Source organism: Oryctolagus cuniculus, chromosome 1, assembly GCF_051225735.1.
Source record: "Oryctolagus cuniculus isolate XC-2025 breed Fujian yellow rabbit chromosome 1, ASM5122573v1, whole genome shotgun sequence".
Taxonomy (NCBI): Eukaryota; Metazoa; Chordata; class Mammalia; order Lagomorpha; family Leporidae; genus Oryctolagus; species Oryctolagus cuniculus.
This window is the reverse complement of record NC_142867.1, coordinates 47,459,400-47,481,564: the sequence shown is the minus strand read 5'-3', so window position 1 is coordinate 47,481,564 and position 22,165 is coordinate 47,459,400. Positions and strand designations below refer to the sequence as shown.

General features: G+C 40.4%; 1 protein-coding gene across 1 annotated transcript in view; it reads right to left on the bottom strand.

The window, feature by feature from the left end:
* Positions 1–4,272, bottom strand: part of LOC100337876 (mas-related G protein-coupled receptor member X1-like) — a 29,270-nt gene extending 24,998 nt beyond the window's left edge. Inside the window, exon 1 of the mRNA XM_070060031.2 lies at positions 4,064–4,272. Within this exon, the coding sequence (XP_069916132.2) occupies positions 4,064–4,272 (209 nt within the window). The remainder of the gene's footprint in view (positions 1–4,063) is intronic.
* Positions 4,273–22,165: the final 17,893 nt, after the last annotated feature.

Genomic DNA, 22,165 nt, shown 5'->3' with positions numbered 1-22,165 from the left:
AGTTAGTTCACTTAGCATAAGAATAAACATCATCTCTTAATTGTACACAGATTGTTAAGGGTTTACAGACGTGTTGGGTGAACTAAAGGTACCAAGAATTAAATTTTTTTAAAAAAAGATTTATTTATTTGTTTGCAAGTCAGAGTTACACACACACACAGAGAGAGAGAGAGAGAGTGAGAGAGAGAGAGAGAGATCTTCCATCTGTTCATACACTCTCTAGATGGCTGCAACTGCCAGGGATGGGCCAGAAGGAAGCCAGGAGCCAGAAGACTCTTCTGGGTCTCCCACATGGGTAGCAGGGGCCCAAGCACCTGGGCCTTCCTTGCTGCTTTTACCAGGCCATTAGCAGGGAGCTGGAATAGAAGTGGAGCAGCCAGGACAGGAATTGATGCCCAGATGAGATGCCAACATTGCAGGAAGTGGCTTTACACACTGTGCCACAGTGCCAGCCCCAGAAATAAGATCTTGAAGTTGAATTTGGATTTTAACTGTACCTACACTTGAAAAAGAAGTTATTTCTACTGGAATGGAACATATCTTTCCAAAATCTGAATAGAAAAATGTCTCTAAATCCCTTTGCAAACAGAACTTCCATTCATACTCCAATCTCCATTGAAGAGTGACAGAGCAGAAGTTACATGGAGAATGGTTTGTGAGTTGTAGAAATAAAATCAAGATCATTTTCATTTGTCAACCCATTCCCTACATGAATTGCCATGGAAATGTTTACATACCACATGTTCATATCTCAAGATTTTAAGCCATGATCTTTCCAGAAATGTGTGACATGGCACTACCCTCTTGTCTTGTCCATTTGCCAATATCCATTTCATTTGACTAAAGACCTTGATAAAGTCAAACAACAGTCTTTTTGCAGAGAACGGTGATTCTGTCTTCATCCAGATCTTAAGATCTTTCTTCTTTTCACACTTCTAGATTGATAGCCACATACAATCACTAGATAAATAAATAAAAACAGTGAAGGAAATAACTATCCATAGTGGGACTACTTCACAACTGGTTTCCAGGGTGTGTGCCCCTCACTAATGCGAGGAATATGACTCTTACTCTCTGCACCACTTAGTCCAACATTCACTGAAAAGAAGAGACACTCCTTTTTCTCGAGTTCTTTTCATACTTGAAACTACAAGGCAAAGCTCACCAACTGAATGCTAAGTTGCTATCATGTTAAGAATTTGTGAAGATTGCTAATGCCTGCCTGGGTTCTGGTGTGGTTGGGACACCTGCACCTTGTTAAGCTACTGTGAAAGAGTATCTCATGAATAATCAAAGAGTACTTCTTCCTGGGGCCAGATAAATAATCATCTGATATTGAATCACAAAAAAGGATATGTGCTCTAACTTGTGATTACCAATATGGAGTAAAGAAAGGTAAAGATTCTCCCTGAATGTAATGGATACAATTTGGAGGTCTTCTGATTTTTCTATACTCAATTGATAACTGACAGGTTAAAAATGCAGTAAATTTATTCCTGATCATATGGTTTTTATTCTTCAATTTGTTAATGTGATGTATCACACTGATTGATTTGCAAATGTGAACCATCCTGCATATCAGGGATAAAAACCAATTGGTTTGTGTGATGTGTTGTTTGATTTGATTGGTTAGCATTTTGTTGAAGATTTTTGCATCTTTCTATCTTTGTTCATTAAGGAAATTGGTCTGCAGTTCTCTTATTCTGATGTTTCTTTTTCAGACTTAGGCATTAAGGTGATGCTGGTTTCATTGAAGGAGTTTAGGAGGATTTCATACCTTTCAATTGTTTTTAATATCTTGAGAAGAATTGGAGTTAGTTCTTAAATGTCTGTTAGAATTCAGTAGTGAAGCCATCCAGCCCTGGGCTTGTTAGGAGACTCTTTATTGCTTATTCAATTTGTATCTTGGTTATGGGTCTGTTTAGGTTTTCTTTGTCTTCAATGTTCAATTTAGGTATGTTGTATGTGTCCAGAAATCTATCCATTTCTTCTAGGTTTTCCAATTTGTTGGCATGCAGCTCTTTATAGTAATTTCTGATGATTCTTTTTATTTCTGTGATGTCTGTTGTTACATTTCCTTTTTCATCTTTAATTTTATTGTTTTGGGACTTCTCTCCTTTTTTTTGGTTGGTTGGGTCAATTGTGCTCCAATTTTGTTTATTTTTTCAAAAAACCAGCTTTTTATTTTGCTGATCTCATGTATTTTTTGTTTCAATTTTGTTGATTTCTTCTCTAATTTTAACTATTTCTCTTCTCCTACTATTTTTGGGTTGGGTTTGGTTTGCTGTCATTTTTCTAGGTCCTTGAGATGCATTGATAACTAATCTATTTGGTGCCTTTCTAATTTCTTGATGTAGGCACTAATTTCTATAAATTTTCCTCTTAATACTGCTTTTGCTCTATCCCATATGTTTTGATATGTCATATTGTTGTCTTCACTTGTTTCCAGAAAATTTTTTTATTTATCTTTTGATTTCTTCAATGAAACACTGTTCACTCAGGAGCATGTTGTTCAGTCTGCATTGTTTGCATATATTCTAGAGATTGTTGAGTTGTTAATTTGCAGCTTCATTCCATTGTGGTCTGGGGAGATGTATGGTATGATTTCAGTTTTTTTTTTTAATTTTTTGAGACTTGCTTTATGGCCTAGCATATGGTTTATTCTTGAGAAATTCCATGCACTGGTGAGAAGAATATGTATTCTGCAACTGTAGGGTGAATAGTTTTATAGATATCCATTACATTATTCCATTTGATCTATAGTGTATATTAACTCTGTTGTTTCCTGGCTGACTTTCTGTCTGGTTGATCTGTCCATTGCTGAAAATGGAATATTGAATTCTCTTGTTACTGATGTATTTGCTTCTATGTCTCCCTTTAAATCCATTAACATCTAAATAGCAAGGTGCCCTGTAATTAGGTATATATATGCTTATAATAGTGACATCTTCCTTAATCATTCCATAGTGCATTTAATCGTTATATAGTGCCCTTCTTTGTCTCTTTTAAAAGTTTTTGTCTTAAATTCTGTTTTGTCTGATATTAAGATGGCTACACCAGCTCTTTTTTGGTTTCTGTTAGCATGGAAAAATATTTTTCCATCCTTTCACTTTAAGTCTGCATGTATCTTTGTTGGTGAGACGTGTTTCTTGCAGGCAGTAAATAGGTGGGTTTTGTTTTTTAATCCCTTTAGCCAGGCTGTATCTTTTAACTGAGGAGTTGAGGTCATTTACATTCAAGGTGACTGTTGGTAAGTAATGACTTGACCCAGCCATTTTCCATAAATATTCCTATTGTTTACTTTGGATTTCCTTTGTACTTTTACTGGGAGAATTTCTGCCTTCACCTTCTTTCATAATGATGATCATGTTTCTGTATTTCTGTGTGTAGTATATCCTTAAGTATCTTTTGTAAGGCTAGATGAGTGGTGACAAATTCTTCCAATTTTTGTTTGTCAGGTCTTTATTTTACCTTCATTCATAAATGAGAGCTTTGCAGTGTATAGTACTCTGGGTTGACAGTGTTTTTCTCTTAAGATTTGGATTATATCTCACCATTCTCTCCTAGCCTGTAGGGTTTCTGATGAAATGTCTGCTGTGAGTCTAATTGAAGATCATATGAAAGAAATCTGGTGTTTCTCTCATGTATATTTTAGAATCTTTTCTTTATGTTTTACTGTTAAGAGTTTGACTACAATGTGTCATGGTGAGTATCTTTCTGGTAATGGCTATTAGGAGTTCCATGTGATTCTTGTACTTAGATGTCCCTTCTCTCCATATTAGGGAAGTTTTCTGTATTTATTGCACTAAAAAGGCATTCTAATCCATTCTCTCTTTCTACACCTTCAGGAACTTCTAAGACACGAATGTTGGGTTACTTGATAGTATCTCTTAAATGTCCAACACTGTTTTTTAGGTTTCTAATCTTCTTCTTCTTTTTTTTCTGACTGTAATATTTCCAGAGATTTGTCTTCTAACTTGGATACTCTTTCTTCAGCCTCTCTGAGACTGCTGTTAAGGCTTTCATCTCCTTTTTTATTTGACCTACTCAATTCTCCATTTACAATATTTCTTTTTGATTTTTCTTTAAAATATCAATTTCACAGGAAAAGTTTTCACTCATGTTATGTGTAGATTTCTTTAATTTGGGAATTTGTTTCCAATTACTTCTCAGTAATCCTATGATGAATTTTTTTGAATTCTGTTTCTGGCATTTCTTCAGTCTCTTATCTTCAGATTCTAGTGCTGAGGTGTTGTGTTCTTTTGGGGGCATTATGTTATCGTCCTTATTCTTATTTCTTGATTGCTGCTTTTATTTGTGGAGATTCTTGTTCTTCTCCCCCCACCCCCCGTGATGGCTTTTATCTTGGACTATAACTCCATGGCTTAGTGGAGTATCCAATCTTTCAATGAATACCCAGAGATGTGTGCTGGGTGTGGCCAGGGAGCTCTGTTCAGTGCTCCCAGATGAGGTGATTGTCCAAGGTAACATCCAAGTTGGGCAAGCTAAATCTCTCTCTCTCTCTCTCTCTCTATCTATCTAATCAGAGGGTAGGTTTGATCAGCTCTGTTGGCGTGGTCTCACACTAAACTCCTCTCCTCCAAGGACACTAATGCCCCAGTAGGTACAATATTCATGCTTGCTGCTATAAGAACTTCACAAGAGAGGAGGCAAGATGATGGAATAGGAAGGGAGCACACTGATAGTCTGGGGAGAGACAGTTTAATAAAAGTGGAGATACTGCAGGTTCAAGAGGAGTATGGGAAGAAACAGCAGAAGAAACTCTTCCGGAACGAGTGATTCACAGTGGACCTGCGTGGAGAGCGTGGGAACCCACAGGTCGGGACACCAGCGGCAGACTCAACACACCAGCGCTGGAACGCGAGGTGAGCCAAACCTCAATAGCCCGAGACACCGGCAGGCAAACGGAAAGAGGAGACTAGAGGGAACGACCCTGGGGGGGAAGTTCACCAGGCTAACAAGAAGAGAGAGAGAGAGAAAAAGTGACCGATACGGACATGGGTTTCTCTCTCTCTGCTCACCTCTCAAAGGCGAGCAAGACAAAGAGCAGGCGCCATCTTGGACATACGTCATAAGCAGAGCGAACTCAGGTCTGCACAGGCCCTGAGCCTAGCAGAAAAACCTGACTCTGGGTGGGGCGAATTAAGGGAGATTAGGACCTAGTAAATTTATGGAGCTACTGAACTGAGACTGTGAAAAAAGAGATGGTGGGGGAGAGAACTCACGGAATTCACATGAGTACTCTCCAGAGACGCTACAATTCCGTAACTTTGGCAACCCAGTGGGAGACTGGAGGAGAATCTGAGCCCACTCTGAGGGCAGAACAGATTCCCTGTGTGGTCCTTGGGAAAGAACTTCCAATCTCTGGCTCGTGTGGGTATATCATTTGCCTGCTAACTACCTCCAACTTCGTTCAGCTGTGCAGAATTACTTCCCTTTTGAATCAAAAAAAGAAAGAAAGAGAGAGAGAGAGATCTACCACGCCTAACCTGGGAGTGTCACCTTTGGCACACCAAAAAGAGCTCTCAGGCCACACCCATCTCAAGCCTCTAAGGCTCCATCAAAAACAGACAGTCCACTTAATCTAGAGTCATAGTATAACAAGAAAAAGCACCACAGTGAAGAAACCAAGTATCTCCAACATGCCAAATAACAAACGCAAAAACCGAGGTAATAAAAACAAGGAAGACACTATGAAGCCCCCAAATGAAAAAGACACCCCAATTCAAGATTATGAAGATGATGAGATAGAAGAAATGCAAGAAGCAGATCTCAAAAGATTGATAAGAACATTAAGAAGTCCTCAAAAACAAATTCTTGAACTACAGAAATCCTTAATGGACAAGATAGAAAATCTCTCTCATGAAAATGAAATATTAAGGAGGAATCAAAATTACATGAAACAACTAGTGCAACAGGAAACTGTGATAGTGATGAGAAATCATAATGAAGTGAAGAATTCAATAGATCAAATGAAAAACACAATAGAGAGCCTTACAAACAGAATGGGTGAAGCAGAAGAGAGAATATCGGACTTAGAAGACAGAGAACAGGAAAGGATACAGTCAGACCAAAGAAAAGAAGAGGAAATTAGAAATCTAAAACATATTGTCGGGAATCTACAGGATACTATTAAAAAACCCAACATTCGGGTTCTAGGAGTTCCTGAAGGCATGGAGAGGGAGAAAGGATTAGAAGGCCTTTTTAGTGAGATATTAGCAGAAAATTTCCCAGGTTTGGAGAAGGACAGAGACATCCTAGAACAGGAAGCTCACAGAACCCCTAATAAACACGACCAAAAGAGATCCTCACCACGACACGTTGTAATTAAACTCTCCACAGTGAAACATAAAGAAAAGATCCTAAAATGTGCAAGAGAGAAACGTCAGATTACTCTCAGAGGATCTCCAATCAGACTCACAGCTGACTTCTCATCAGAAACGCTACAAGCTAGAAGGGAATGGCGAGATATAGCCCAGGTACTAAGAGAGAAAAACTGCCAGCCCAGAATATTATATCCTGCTAAGCTCTCATTTGTGAATGAAGGTGAAATAAAGACTTTTCATAGCAAACAGAAATTGAAAGAATTTGTCGCCACTCGTCCAGCCCTGCAAAGGATGCTTAAAGATGTGTTACACACAGAAACACAGAAACACGGTCATCAATATGAAAGAAGGTAAAGGAAGGAAACCTAACAGCAAAAGATCACAGGGAATTCAAAGCATATATTAGAACTTATCTTTGGCAAATGGCAGGGCAAAGTTACCACTTATCATTAGTCACATTGAACGTGAATGGCCTGAACTGTCCAGTTAAAAGACACCGATTGGCAGACTGGCTTAAGGAACAAAACCCATCTATTTGCTGCTTACAAGAAACACATCTTTCCAACAAAGATGCAAACAGACTGAAAGTGAAAGGCTGGAAAAAGATATACCATGCCAACAGAAATGAAAAAAGAGCGGGCGTAGCCATCTTAATATCGGACAGCATAAACTTTACCACAAAAACCGTTAAGAGAGACAAAGAGGGGCACTATATAATGATTAAGGGATCAATTCAACAGGAAGATATAACAATTATCAATGTATATGCACCTATCTACAGGGCACCGGTTTATCTAAAAGATTTGTTAAGGGACTTAAAGGGAGACTTAGACCCCAATACAATAGTACTGGGGACTTCAATACTCCACTCTCAGAAATAGACAGATCAACAGGACAGAAGATCAACAAGGAGATAGTAGATTTAAACGACACTATAGCCCAAATGGATCTAACAGATATATACAGAACTTTCAACCCTACAGCTAAAGATTTTACATTCTTCTCAGCAGTACATGGAACCTTCTCTAGGATTGACCACATACTAGTCCATAAAGCAAGTCTCGGTAAATTCAAAAGAATGAGAATCATACCATGCAGCTTCTCAGACCATAAAGGAATGAAGTTGGAAATTAGAAACTCAGGAATCCCTAGAGCATACGCAAACACATGGAGATTGAACAACATGCTCCTGAATGAACAATGGGTCATAGAAGAAATTAAAAGAGAAATCAAAAATTTTCTGGAAGTAAATGAGGATAGCAGTACAACATACCAAAACTTATGGGACGCAGCAAAAGCAGTGTTTAGAGGAAAGTTTATATCAATAGGTGCCTACATCAAGAAATTGGAAAGGCACCAAATAGATGAGCTTTCAATTCACCTCAAGGATCTAGAAAACCTACAGCAAACCAGACCCAAATCTAGTAGGAGAAGAGAAATAATTAAAATCAGAGAAGAAATCAACAGGATTGAATCCAAAAAAAATAACAAAAAATCAGCCAAACGAGGAGCTGGTTTTTTGAAAAAATAAACAAAATTGACACCCCATTGGCCCAACTAACTAAAAAAAGAAGAGAAAAGACCCAAATCAATAAAATCAGAGATGAAAAAGGAAATGTAACAACAGACACCACAGAAATAAAAAGAATCATCAGAAATTACTACAAGGACTTGTATGCCAGCAAACAGGGAAACCTATCAGAAATGGATAGATTCCTGGACACATGCAACCTGCCTAAATTGAACCAGGAAGACATCGAAAACCTAAACAGACCCATAACTGAGACAGAAATTGAAACAATAATAAAGGCCCTCCCAACAAAGAAAAGCCCAGGACCAGATGGATTCACTGCTGAATTCTACCAGACATTTAAAGAAGAACTAACTCCAATTCTTCTCAAACTATTCAGAACAATTGAAAAAGAGGGAGTCCTCCCAAATTCTTTCTATGAAGCCAGCATCACCTTAATTCCTAAGCCAGAGAAAGATGCAGCATTGAAAGAGAATTACAGACCAATATCCCTGATGAACATAGACGCAAAAATCCTCAGTAAAATTCTCGCCAATAGAATGCAACAACACATCAGAAAGATCATCCACCCAGACCAAGTGGGATTTATCCCTGGTATGCAGGGATGTTTTAATGTGCGCAAATCAATCAATGTGATACACCACATTAACAGACTGCAGAAGAAAAACCATATGATTATTTCAATAGATGCAGAGAAAGCATTTGATAAAATACAACACACATTCATGATGAAAACTCTAAGCAAACTGGGTTTGGAAGGAACATTCCTCAATACAATCAAAGCAATCTATGAAAAACCCACAGCCAACATCCTATTGAATAGGGAAAAGTTGGAAGCATTTCCACTGAGATCTGGTACCAGACAGGGATGCCCACTCTCACCACTGCTATTCAATATAGTTCTGGAGGTTCTAGCCAGAGCTATTAGGCAAGAAAAAGAAATTAAAGGGATACAAATTCGGAAGGAAGAACTCAAACTATCCCTCTTTGCAGATGACATGATTCTTTATTTAGGCGACCCAAAGAACTCTACTAAGAGACTATTGGAACTCAAAGAAGATTTTGGCAAAGTAGCAGGGTATAAAATCAATGCACAAAAATCAACAGCCTTTGTATACACAGACAATGCCATGGCTGAGGAAGAACTTCTAAGATCAATCCCATTCACAATAGCCACAAAAACAATCAAATACCTTGGAATAAACTTAACCAAGGATGTTAAAGATCTCTACGATGAAAATTACAAAACCTTAAAGAAAGAAACAGAAGAGGATACCAAGAAATGGAAAAATCTTCCATGCTCATGGATTGGAAGAATCAGTATCATCAAAATGTCTATTCTCCCAAAAGCAATTTATAGATTCAATGCAATACCAATCAAGATACCGAAGACCTTATTCTCAGATCTGGAAAAAATGCTGCTGAAATTCATATGGAGACACAGGAGACCTCGAATAGCTAAAGCAATCTTGTACAACAAAAACAAAGCCGGAGGCATCACAATACCAGATTTCAGGACGTACTACAGGCCAGTTGTTATCAAAACAGCATGGTACTGGTACAGAAACAGATGGATAGACCAATGGAACAGAATAGAAACACCAGAAATCAATTCAAACATCTACTGCCAACTCATATTTGATCAAGGATCCAAAACCAATCCCTGGAGTAAGGACAGTCTATTCAATAAATGGTGCTGGGAAAATTGGATTTCCACGTGCAGAATCATGAAGCAAGACCCCTATCATTCACCTTACGCAAAAGTCCACTCAATATGAATTAAAGACTTAAATCTACGACCTGACACCATCAAATTATTAGAGAGCATTGGAAAAACCCTGCAAGATATAGGTACCGGAAATGACTTCTTGGAAAACACCCCAGAAGCACAGGCAGTCAAAGCCAAAATTAACATTTGGGATTACATCAAATTGAGAAGTTTCTGTACTGCAAAAGAAACAGGAAAGTGAAGAGACAACCGACAGAATGGGAAAATATATTTGCAAACTATGCAACTGATAAAGGGTTGATAACCAGAATCTATAAAGAAATCAAGAAACTCCACAAGATCAAAACAAACAACCCACTTAAGAGATGGGCCAAGGACCTCAATAGACATTTTTCAAAAGAGGAAATCCAAATGGCCAACAGGCACATGAAAAAATGTTCAAGATCACTAGGTATCAGGGAAATGCAAATCAAAACCACAATGAGGTTTCACCTCACCCCAGTTAGAATGGCTCACATAAAGAAATCTACCAACAACAGATGCTGGAGAGGATGTGGGGAAAAAGGGACACTAACCCACTGTTGGTGGGAATGCAAACTGGTAAAGCCACTATGGAAGTCAGTCTGGAGATTCCTCAGAAACCTGAATATAACCCTACCATTCAACCCAGCCATCCCACTTCTTGGAATCTACCCAAAGGAAATGAAATTGGCAAACAAACAAGCTGTCTGCACGTTAATGTTTTTTGCAGCTCAATTCACAATAGCCAAGACCTGGAACCAACCCAAATGCCCATCAACAGTAGACTGGATAAAGAAATTATGGGACATGTACTCTATCGAATACTATACAGCAGTCAAAAACAATGAAACCTGGTCATTTACAACAAGATGGAGGAATTTGGAAAACATCATGCCGAGTGAATTAAGCCAGTCCCAAAGGGACAAATATCATACGTTCTCCCTGATCGGCGACAACTAACTGAGCATCAAAGGGGAAACTTGTTGAAGTGAAATGGACACTATGAGAAACAGTGACTTGATCAGCTCTTGTCCTGACGGTTGATGTACAATGTAATACTTTATCCATTTTAGTATTTTTTTTTGTTCTAGTACCATTGGTTGAACTCTGTAATTAACACACAATTATTCCTAGGTGTTTAAATTTTAACTGAAAAGTGATCCCTGTTAGGAATTTGGAAAACATTATGTTGAGTGAAATAAGCCAATCCCAAAGGGACAAATACCACTTGTTCTCCCTGATAGGTGACAACTAACTGAGCACCAAAAAGGAAACCTGTTAAAGTGAAATGAACACTATGAGAAACAGTGACTTGATCAGCCCTTGCCCTGACTGTTGATGAGCAGCTTAATATGTTATCCCTCTTAGTATTTTTTTTGTGCTACTTAATACTTTTGGTTGAATACTGTGATCAATACACAATTCTTCTTAAGTGCTGAAACTTAACTGAAAATTGATTGCTGTTAAATATAAGAGTGGGAATAAGAGAGGGAAGAGATGTGCAATTCGGGACATGCTCAAGCTGACTTACCTCAAACGGTAGAGTTAGAAACATACCAGGGGATTCGAATTCAATACCATCAAGGTGGCATGTACCAATGCCATCTCACTAGTCCCAGTGATCAATTTCTGTTCACAATTGATCGTAATGATAGGACTAAGAACCAAAGGGATCACATAAACAAGAATAGTGTCTGCAAATACTAGCTGATAGAATAAAAAAGGGAGAGAATGATCCATCATGGGAAGTGAGATACACAGCAGACCCATAGAATGGCAGATGTCCTAAACAGCACTCTGGCCTCAGAATCAGCACTTAAGGCATGTGGATCCGGCTGAAAAGCCCATGAGAGTATTTCAGGCATGGAAAGCGAAGACACTCTGGGGGAAAAAAAAACCTAGATGAAAGATCTCTGTGAGTGAGATTCCAGTGGAAAGAATGGGTCATCAAAGAAGGAGGTACCTTTCTCTGAAGGGAGGAGAGAACTTCCACTTTGACCATGGCCTTGTCTAAATATGATCAGAGTCAGTGAACTCAGGGGGCTTCCATAGCTTTGGCAGCTCATGACAAGAACCTAGGGTGATTACTGATGCCATAAACAAGAGTGTCAATTTGTTAAGTCAACAACAGGAGTCACTGTGCACTTACTCCTCATGTAGGATCTTTGTCCTTAGTGTGCTGTACATTGAGATTTAATGCTATAATGAGTACTCAAACAGTATTTTTCACTTTATGTTTCTGTGTGGGAGCAAACTGTTGAAATCTTTACTTAATGTATGCTAAACTGATCTTCTGTATATAAAGAGAATCAAAAATGAATCTTGATGTGAATGGAAGGGGAGAGGGAGTGGGAAAGGGGAGGGTTGCGGGTGGGAGGGACGTTATGGGGGGGAAGCCATTGTAATCCATAAGCTGTACTTTGAAAATTTATATTCATTAAATAAAAGTTAAAAAAAAGAACTTCACAAAGGATCTGTGCAGTCCTTCATGTGTACATGGATCCCACAGCAATGACCTTCACCAGGGTATCAGGGAGCCTCGAGCATATGGATCCACCCACAGAGATTGTCCAAAGATCAAGCCATGCCCTGCAGCCTCCCATGCAGCCACAATGTTTTCACAGTCCCAGCACACAAGGCTCCCACAGTCAGAGCACCCAGCTCCCTGTCAGTTCTCCCGGCCAGGTAGGTGTCTCCTCTCAACTGGTTGCTGGGCATGCGTACACAAGCTGAGGCAGCTATTATGGATCCAAAATGGCTTCCGCCCTCTCTTGGGTAGTTACAAGTTGCCAGTGCCAGGTGGTTGGGAAGAGAAGCATGCTACTTTTTCCCCCTCTAGGTTGCAGGTACACATTTTCCCACAGGGCTCCATGCCAGACTCATGCCAGTCTCTTTCTGCAGCTTTGGCTTCATTGTCTTTGGATGTTGCAGTGTGGTCTCACCTCCCCCTCCAAAGCTAGTGTTGAGTCTGTCACCTGCTCGAGTCCTGAACTGTGCATGTCCACACCCTCCATGTAGATCCACTGTGTCCCTCTAATTTGCATGAGTTTCCTCTGCAGTTTTCTCTCTAACTCGTCCCTGATACTGCACTCTCCACGTTTTTTGAACTATCTTCCACTAGACTAGAGAAGTAAGTTTTCTCCCTATTCTGCCATCTCGGAATCACTGTTATTTTAAAGATGCTGTATACTACTTTTTAAAGATGCTTTCTAGCACTTTGACAATCAGAAGTCTTTCTTGAAATTCCATTACTTGTAGATATTTGCTTCTTTACTACAGTCCTCAAATTCCCATAAGTTTTTTCATTCCTCCAGATTCTTTTTCTTTTTGTCCTTAATGTATATTTTGAAATAGCCTATCTGTGAACTCAATGATTCTTCTTGCTGATCTATTCTACCATCATATCTTCTATCTCATGTTTAATTTTTGCTTAGTATACTTTCCAGTTGAAGAATTTGTTTTGTTTTAAAAAAAAAGTTCATATATCTTTCAAGTCTTTTGTTAGAGTATCAATATTTTTTCGGCATTCCCTTGAACTTTGTTGAGTTTTGTTAAAAGTATTATTTCCAAATGTTCATTTGAACATTTGATAATGTCACATCCTAGTTATTTATTTTCTGGCATCTTATTTTTTTATTAGGTGAAGTTCCTGTTCCCTGAAACTTGTCATGTGACACCATCTATGCATGGAAAAATTACTTTCTCAATCCTTGTCATCTTGGCTTTGTGATGAGATTTCTAGACATTTTATACAGTCCATTTATTTTGTTTGATCCTATGGGTACTTCTACTACTTTAGAACTAGGTGGATCCGTAAATTTAACTTTGTGGCAATTCCATTGCCTGTTCAGGGCATCTGTGATAACCTGATCTCAGATTTGTCCCAAATCCCCAGTAGATATGCCACTCAAAATTAACTGAGAAAGTACTAAAAAGGGGTTAATCAATACCTGTAAGCCTACCTGTAGAGCTGAGAAAGTCACGACACACAACCCTGTGGCCACCAATGGCTCAATGCTAGATCTTATGTGGGTCACACAGACCCCACAACACTGAAGCATGGGGATAGGTCCAAAGCTCACACTGATACGGTCTAAGTGTTTCTGAGATGGATTCATAGTCTAGGAGTGCTGCAGCTAGGCAGAAGTGATACTGACATGAATGCAAATATGATCTACTGGAGACATGGGACTTTACTTGGTCCTGAGCAAGTTCAGAGGTTTCACCCTCATGTACTGGCCTGGGGATGAGGACTCTTAGGATATGCTCAGTATTGTTTTACTGAGTCCAAAGATGCACTCCTGTAGTTCCTTGCAGTATGTTAAAGGATATGAGAAAGAGCATAAATGTGGCCCCTTGACCACTGAGGCTATTATCAAGATAGGTCACAAGTGAGTTTCACAGTCAACAGGTTTTATGTAATCTTGTGGGTGAATACCAGGCTCCCTTGAAGCTGGCAGTTGCACACACTGAGAAAAGCCTGTTCCACCAATTTGCAGGTCTCCGTCTGATGTAATCACAAGTCTAAATCTCCATCCCCGTGCACTGACTGAGGGATGGGACAGTTAGGATCTTCCCCATGCTGGGTTTTACCAGTTTAGCAATGATTTCCATGACGCAGTCATGTGGTACTTTGCTGTCTGTCCATGTTGGGTGAGGGATGAAAAGGGTAGCACTTGGCTGCTCAGGCACTAACCTGGGTCAGAATTAGGTCTCACCAGTGGAGGATGGCCCAAGTGCTTTGGCTCCTACACCCGCATGGGAGACCAGGAAGAAGCACCTGGCTCATGGTTTCAGACTGGTGCAGCGCTGGCCATAGCAGCCATTTGGGGAGTGAACCAATGGAAGACCCTTCTCTCTGTCTCTCTTTCTCTCACCATATAAAACTCTACCTGTCAAACAAAAAAAAAGAATTAGGTCTCACAGTCACCAGAACATTCACGATCAGGAGTGTGTCCCAAACCCACCTGAGACTGGCATTGATACATGCAGAGACAAGTGCATGCCATTGAGCAACATACTCCTGGTGCTGGGGAAATCCAGAGGCTCCTTCTGTGAGTCCTGGTGTTGAGGTAGAGGCTTTTGTATTTTATCAGGCAGTTGACCAAAGCTGAGTGCCAAGCCAAAGTCCTAAGTGCCATTTCCTGCCCTCTTTCTCAGTGGTTGAAGTCTTGCTGTACTCTGCTGCAGGTTGGGGAAGGATGGTGGAGGCAGTTCCTTAGCTACCAAGTCGGGTCTGATAATTCAGTCTTCAGGTCCAGGCCTGGAGGCAGAGGCATTGAGCCTTGTTGGACACTTTTTTTAAAAAAAAAAGATTTTTATTTATTTATTTGTAAAGTAGAGTTACAGACAGCAAGAGGGAGAGATAGAGAAAGATCTTCCTTCTGTTGGTTCACTCCCCAAATGGTGGCAACAGCTGAAGCTGTGCTGATCCGAAGCCAGGAGCCAAGTGCTTCTTCCTGGTCTCCCACGCAGGTGCAGAGGCCCAAGCACTTGGGCCATCTTCTACTGTGTTCGTAGGCCACAACAGAGAGCTGGATTGGAAGAGGAGCAGCCAGGACTAGAACTGGTGCCCATATGGGATGCTGGCGCCACAGGCGGAGTATTAACCTACTGTGCCATGGCGCTGGCCTCTGGACACTTTAAAAAAATTCACAGTGGGCCTGGTACTGAATTGCAATTCAAAATTTGGATTTAATTGCCTCTCTCTGTCCCAGGTGAGCACTATTTGGAGCCAGGAGAGTGGTGACACTGGCAACTATTTCCTTCCTGCTTTCTTCATGGTGTCTTATTGTTACACTAAAACCTGACACTTATGTTCTCTCACTTGACTTTTGTAGCTCTTGTGAAGGCAACTTAGTGAGGGAATATTTGTTCAAATTGGTGTTTGGGCAGGTGATCACCACAGTCTCTTATTCAGCTACAATCTTTGATTCTCTACCTTTTCTTCTATTCAACTTTTCTTACTCTTTCCACCACATTTGTAATTATATTCTCTACTGAAATTTTGAGCTCTCAAGTCACTCATAAGATTAGAATCAACTTCTTCTGAAATCTTGTTAATATTTATTTTATTATGTCCTTCAATGAATTACAAATGTTCTTAATGGAACAGAGTAGGGAATTCTTTCCAGAAGTTTTTCAATTTACTTTGCTGAGATCTATCAAAGAAATTTGTATCTATTGCAAGTATGGATTTAGGAAATGTATTCTTTTTTATTTTTTTATTTGACATGTAGATTTATAGAGAGAGAGAGACAGACAGAGAGAAAGGTCTTCCTTCTGTTGGTTCACTCCCCAAATGCCCAGTATGGCTAGCGCTGCACCAATCTGAAACCAGGAGCCAGGTGCTTCCTCCTGGTCTCCCATGCGGGTGTAGGAGTCCAAGCACTTGGGCCATCCTCCACTGTCCTCTTGGGCCAAAGAAGAAAGCTGGACTGGAAGAGGAGCAACTGGGACTAGAACCCAGCGCCCATATGGGATGCCGGCGCAGTAGGCGGAGGATTAACCAAGTGAGCCACGTTGTCAGCCCCAGGAAATGTATTCTTAATAAGACTTGAAACACCACCATCTATCACATTTAGTTGAAGATTAAGCTTTTCTTCAATTATGACAGTATTATTAGTAGCAGAAGTACTATTAATAGTATTATTAATAGAAGACTTGAATATATCACTTTTTTTTTTTGACAGGCAGAGTATATAGTGAGAGAGAGAGACAGAGAGAAAGGTCTTCCTTTTGCCGTTGGTTCACCCTCCAATGGCCACCACGGCTGGCGTGCTGTGGCCAGCGCACCGCGCTGATCCAAAGGCAGGAGCCAGGTGCTTCTCCCGGTCTCCCATGGGGTGCAGGGCCCAAGCACTTGGGCCATCCTCCACTGCCTTCCCGGGCCACAGCAGAGAGCTGGCCTGGAAGAGGGGCAACCGGGAAAGAATCCAGCGCCCCGATCGGGACTAGAACCTGGTGTGCCGGCACTGCTAGGTGGAGGATTAGCCTATTGAGCCGTGGCGCCGGCCAATACATCACTTTCAATAATGAGCACATCACCCACTCAGAAAATTAAAAGGAAAATATTGGACTTGAGCAGCATGTTATATTAAATGGATTAACAGTTATAAACAGACCACTCATTTAACAGAAACAGATTACACATTCTTCCAAAAATGCACATGGAACATTTCTTTTTTTTAAGATTTATTTATTTATTTGAAAGTCAGAATTACACATAGAGAGAAGGGGAGGCAGAGAGAAGAGAGAGAGAGAGAGAGAGAGAGAGAGAAAGGTCTTCCATCAGCTGGTTCACTCCCCTGTTGGCTGCAATGGCTGGAGCTGCGCCGATTTGAATCCAGGAGCCAGGAGCTTCCTCTGGGTTTCCCACGCGGGTGCAGGGGCCCAAGGACTTGGGCCATCTTCTACTGCCCTCCCAGGCAACAGCAGAGAGCTGAATTGGAATTGTAGCAGCTGGGTCTTGAATGGGCACCCACATGGGATGCCGGCACTACAGGCGACGGCTCCACCCACTACACCACAGCGCTGGCCCCATGGAATATTCTTGAGGATAGATCATATGTTACTCATAAAACAAGCCTCAGGAAATTTAGAATACTCAAGTCATATCAAGTACCTTTTCTGATCATGATAGTATGAAATTAGAAATCAGTTAACGGACATACCTAAGAAAGTTCACAAACACATGAAAATTAATCAGGATATTCCTGAATAACCAAGAGTACTTGATCATAAAGAAATAAAGAGGGAAATTAAAAAAATTTTTTTACAACACACTGTTTATTTTTATTCAAAAAGTTACTGTCTCAAGACATAAATACAAATCAGAGAACAGTACAATTAGGATAATAGGATATGGAGGACAACAGGCTACAGTGATATATAAAACATTTTTTTTGGTAAGTCTTTCTTTTTTTTTTAACTTTTATTTAATGAATATAAATTTCCAAAGTACGGCTTATGGATTACAATGGCTTCCCCCCCATAACGTCCCTCCCACCCGCAACCCTCCCCTTTCCCATTCCCTCTCCCCTTCCATTCACATGAGGATTCATTTTCAATTCTCTTTACATACAGAAGATCAGTTTAGCATACATTAAGGAAAGATTTCAACAGTTTGCTCCCACACAGAAACATAAAGTGAAAAATAATAGATGATTTTTTAAATGATGATGAAATCAGATCAGACCTATTGTCATGTTTAATCCCAGTGAGAGTCAAGTTGGGAATTGCTAATTTCTTCTTTTTTTAAACAGAAGATCAGTTTAGTATACATTAAGTAAAGATTTCAACAGTTTGCACCCCCATAGAAACACAAAGTGAAATATACTGTTTGAGTACTCATTATAGCATTAAGCCTCAATGTATAGCACATTAAGGACAGAGATCCTACATGAGGAGTAAGTGCACAGTGACTCCTGTTGTTGACTTTACCAATTGACACTCCTGTTTATGGCATCAGTAATCTCCCTATGCACCAGTCATGAGTTTCCAAGGCTATGGAAGCCCCTTGAGTTCTCTGACTCTTATCTTGTTTAGACAAGGTCATAGTCAAAGTAAGAGATGTACAATTTGGGACATGCTCAAGCTGACTTGCCCCGAATGGTAGAGTTAGAAACATACCAGGGGACTCCAATTTAATCCCATCAAGGTGGCATGTACCAATGCCATCTCACTAGTCCAAGTGATCAATTTCAGTTCACAATTGATCATAATGAAAGGACTAAGAGTCAAAGGGAGCACATAAACAAGTCTAGTACCTGCTAATACTAACTGATAGAATAAATAAAGGGGAGAGTGATCCAACATGGGAAGCGAGATACTCAGCAGACTCATAGAATGGCAGATGTCCTAAACAGCACTCTGGCCTCAGAATCAGCCCTAAAGGCATTCTGATCTGGCTGAAAAGCCCATGAGAGTATTTCAGGCATGGAAAGCCAAGACACTCTGGCAAAAAAAAAACCAAAAACAAACAAATAAACAAAACCTAAATGAAAGATCTCTGTGAGTGAGATCCCAGTGGAAAGAACAGGTCTTCAAAGAAGGAGGTACCTTTCTCTGAAGGGAAATTTAAAAATTTATTGTTAGCTGTTGTTACCCTACCATTCAATAGAACACCAACAGGATTGTTTTTACAATAGGAAAAGTACTTTTTAATTCAATAAAAGGAAACCTTTCTGAGTTTTGGCTTATCTATCTATCTATCTATCTATCTATCTATCTATATTTCTATATCTATCTATCTATCTGTCTATCTACCTACCTACCTATCTACCTATCTATCTTTACTTTTTGAGGGAGTTAACTTTAGAGAAGAACCCAAGAATGGTGCATCTTTTGTGAGCGCTTATACATTGCTATAGCTTATGGTACATAGATGATGTCCTCCATTTAATGTATTAAAATGAGGTAGATCTTTGCAATCGAATTTTACTATTAACTATCATAATCAAACTTTTTGAGGAGAGAGGTCCTGCATGGGGAGTTAGTTCACAGTGAATCCTGTTGTTAATTTAAAAATTAACACTCTTTTGTATGATGTCAGGCTCTTGACATTAACTGCCTAGGCTGTTGAAGCCTTTTGAATCCACTGACTCCTTCCGTATTTAGACAAGACCATAAACAAAGTGCAAGTTCTCCCTTCAGAGTAAAGTCCATCCTTCTTTGATGACCACTTCTTTCTGTTGGAGTTCATCCACAGGAGTCCTTCATGTAGGGCACTTTTTGACACATTGTTTTGGCTTTCCATGCCTGACGTGCAATAGCATACCGTACTTTTCTAAATAGCTAGAAGAGGCCGGCAGCGTGGCTCACTTTGCTAATCCTCCACCTGTGGCGCTGGCACTCTGGGTTCTAGTCCCCGTTGGGGTGCCAGATACTAGTCCCGGTTGCTCCTCTTCCAGTCTAGCTCTCTGCTGTGGCCCGGGAGGGCAGTGGCAGACGGCCCAGGTGCTTGGGTCCCTACACCCACATGGGAGACCAGGGGGAAATACCTGGCTCCTGGCTTTGGATCGACTCAGCACCAGCCGTGGTGACCATTGGGGGAGTGAACCAACGGAGGGAAGACCTTTCTCTCTGTCGCTGTCTCACTGTCTATAACTCTCTCTCTCTGTCTCTCTCTCTCTCACTGTCTAACTCTGCCTGGCAAAAAATAAAAAAAAAGATAAATAGCTAGAAGAAGGACTTCTGAATGTTCACACTACAAAGAAACCTTGAATATATGAAGCAACAGATGTTAATTATCCTAATATGATCATTAAAATGCATGTATTAAAATATTACATTGTACCCCAAAAATATGTACAATTACTAATTGTCAATAAATATAAATAAATAATAACAAAGGTTCTCAAAAAAAAAAGAAAATAAGTAAAATGGTCGATGGAAGAGGTGGACTTAGGAGGTATTTAGGCCAGGATACAGGATAGTGAGTTTTATGGCACTGACCAGATGAGAAGGAAACATTGCAGTTGCAAGGAAGAGATGTGGTAATTATGTAAAGGGTTTCTCTTTAGGATAGGAGTGGGACCAGCACACAGAAGGAAAAGATGGTTGGGCACGAATACCTCTGTAGTCCATTCAGCTGCCATGGACAAGCAGTTGTGTGCCTGTGTACATTTTTACATGAAGCTGTGTTTGAAAGAGCTATGAATTTATAAAACTCCTAGGTTATTTTTAATAGACCTGTTTGAACTTGAACCTAGCCTCCCAAGGGTCAAACCCCTGAATCATATCCACTAAAGGCTCAAGCAAGCATCTTTTCTCTCACTGATCTATGTGGAACTTCTGAAGTTGATATGCATTGTTCTCTCAAATGTGTAGCAGAATGTCATTAAAATAGGAGTTTTAATCTAAATACCAAGATACTACAAATCTCAGATTTCAAATGAGGTGCAAGATAGGCAAAACTTGAAAATGAGGTGTTTGTTAACTGGGTACTAACTCTTTTTTTTTTTTTTTGACAGGCAGAGTGGACAGTGAGAGAGACAGAGAGAAAGGTCTTCCTTTGCCATTGGTTCACCCTCCAATGGCCGCTGCGGCTGGCGCGCTGCAGCCAGCGCACCGTGCTGATCTGATGGCAGGAGCCAGGTGCTTCTCCTGGTCTCCCATGGGGTGCAGGGCCCAAGTACTTGGGCCATCCTCCATTGCAGAGAGCTGGTCTGGAAGAGGGGCAACCTGGACAGAATCCGGCGCCCCGACCGGGACTAGAACCCAGTGTGCCAGCGCCGCAAGGCGGAGGATTAGCCTAGTGAGCCGCGGCGCCGGCTTGGGTACTAACTCTTAAGACATTGTCCAATTCAAGACTGTTAAAAAGTTTAGAGTTGAATTTTTTATGTGATTAATAAAAGGCTGAATTTATTTTAAAGAATAACATCTTCCCTTTCCCCCAAATAGGCATTTTGCAGGCAAAAAGACTGCAATATATACGAGGTGTACATTTTGCTGCTTCTTTGTTTGCTTCCAATCCTTATACTTGTTTACCTGTCTGTGGTCTTCATCTGTAGTTTCTCTACCCTACAGGGTTGGACAGACCCTTGAAGGAGGGTCAGGAAAGCAGCATGTTATCTTCTTCGTTTGTCCTGCTAGGTGACCTGGCCAACCATCTCCAAATTTGACAGTATGATAAAATTGAATCCAACTAATTTTGTTAACTTCATGCCAATCCTTTTTATTTCAAGCCATGACAGATACTTCTCAGTGTTCACAGCACTACAGACTTATCCTTCTTGGGAGAGTTTGCAATGCTATCAAGTAAATGGGGTAGCTCATTTATATTGCCATTCTTCTCTCATTTCTATGTGTCTAAATTCCATTTATCTTTCCTTGCCTACCTTATGATGGTGGAGTGGCTTGAGAATTCCAAACAGAAGGAGGCCACACAGCAGACTCGTAGAATGACAAATGCCCTAAACAGCACTCTGACCTCAGAATCAGCCCTTGAGGCATTCAGTTCTGGCTAAAAAGCCCATGGGAGCATTTCAGGCATGGAAAGCCAAGACATTGTGGCAAAAATATCCTGTGAATGAGACCCCAGTGGAAAGAAGGGGCAATCAAAGAAGGATGCACTTTTCTCTGAAGGGAGGAGAGAACTTCCACTTTGCTTATGGCCGTGTCTACTGACGGAGTTTGTGGACTCAAAAGCCTTCCATAGCCTTGGCAGCTCATGACAAGAGCCTTGGGTGTTCATTGACGTCATAAATAAGAGTGTCAATTGTTAAATCAACAATAGGAGTCACTGCGCACTTATTCCCCATGTAGGACCTCTGTCTTTAATGAGCTGTACTATGAGAATTAATGGCAAAACTAATCTTCAAACAGTACTTTATACTTTGTGTGTCTGTGTGGGTGCAAACTGGGAAAATCTTTACTTAGTATGGAGTTGGTCTTCTGTGTATAAAGATAATTCAAAATAAATCTTAGTGAAGAATTGGATGGGAGAAGGAGTAGGAGGTGGGATGGGAGTGGGGGTGGGAGGGTGGGTATGGGAAAAAGTACTGCTATATTCCTAAAGCTGTACATATGAAATTA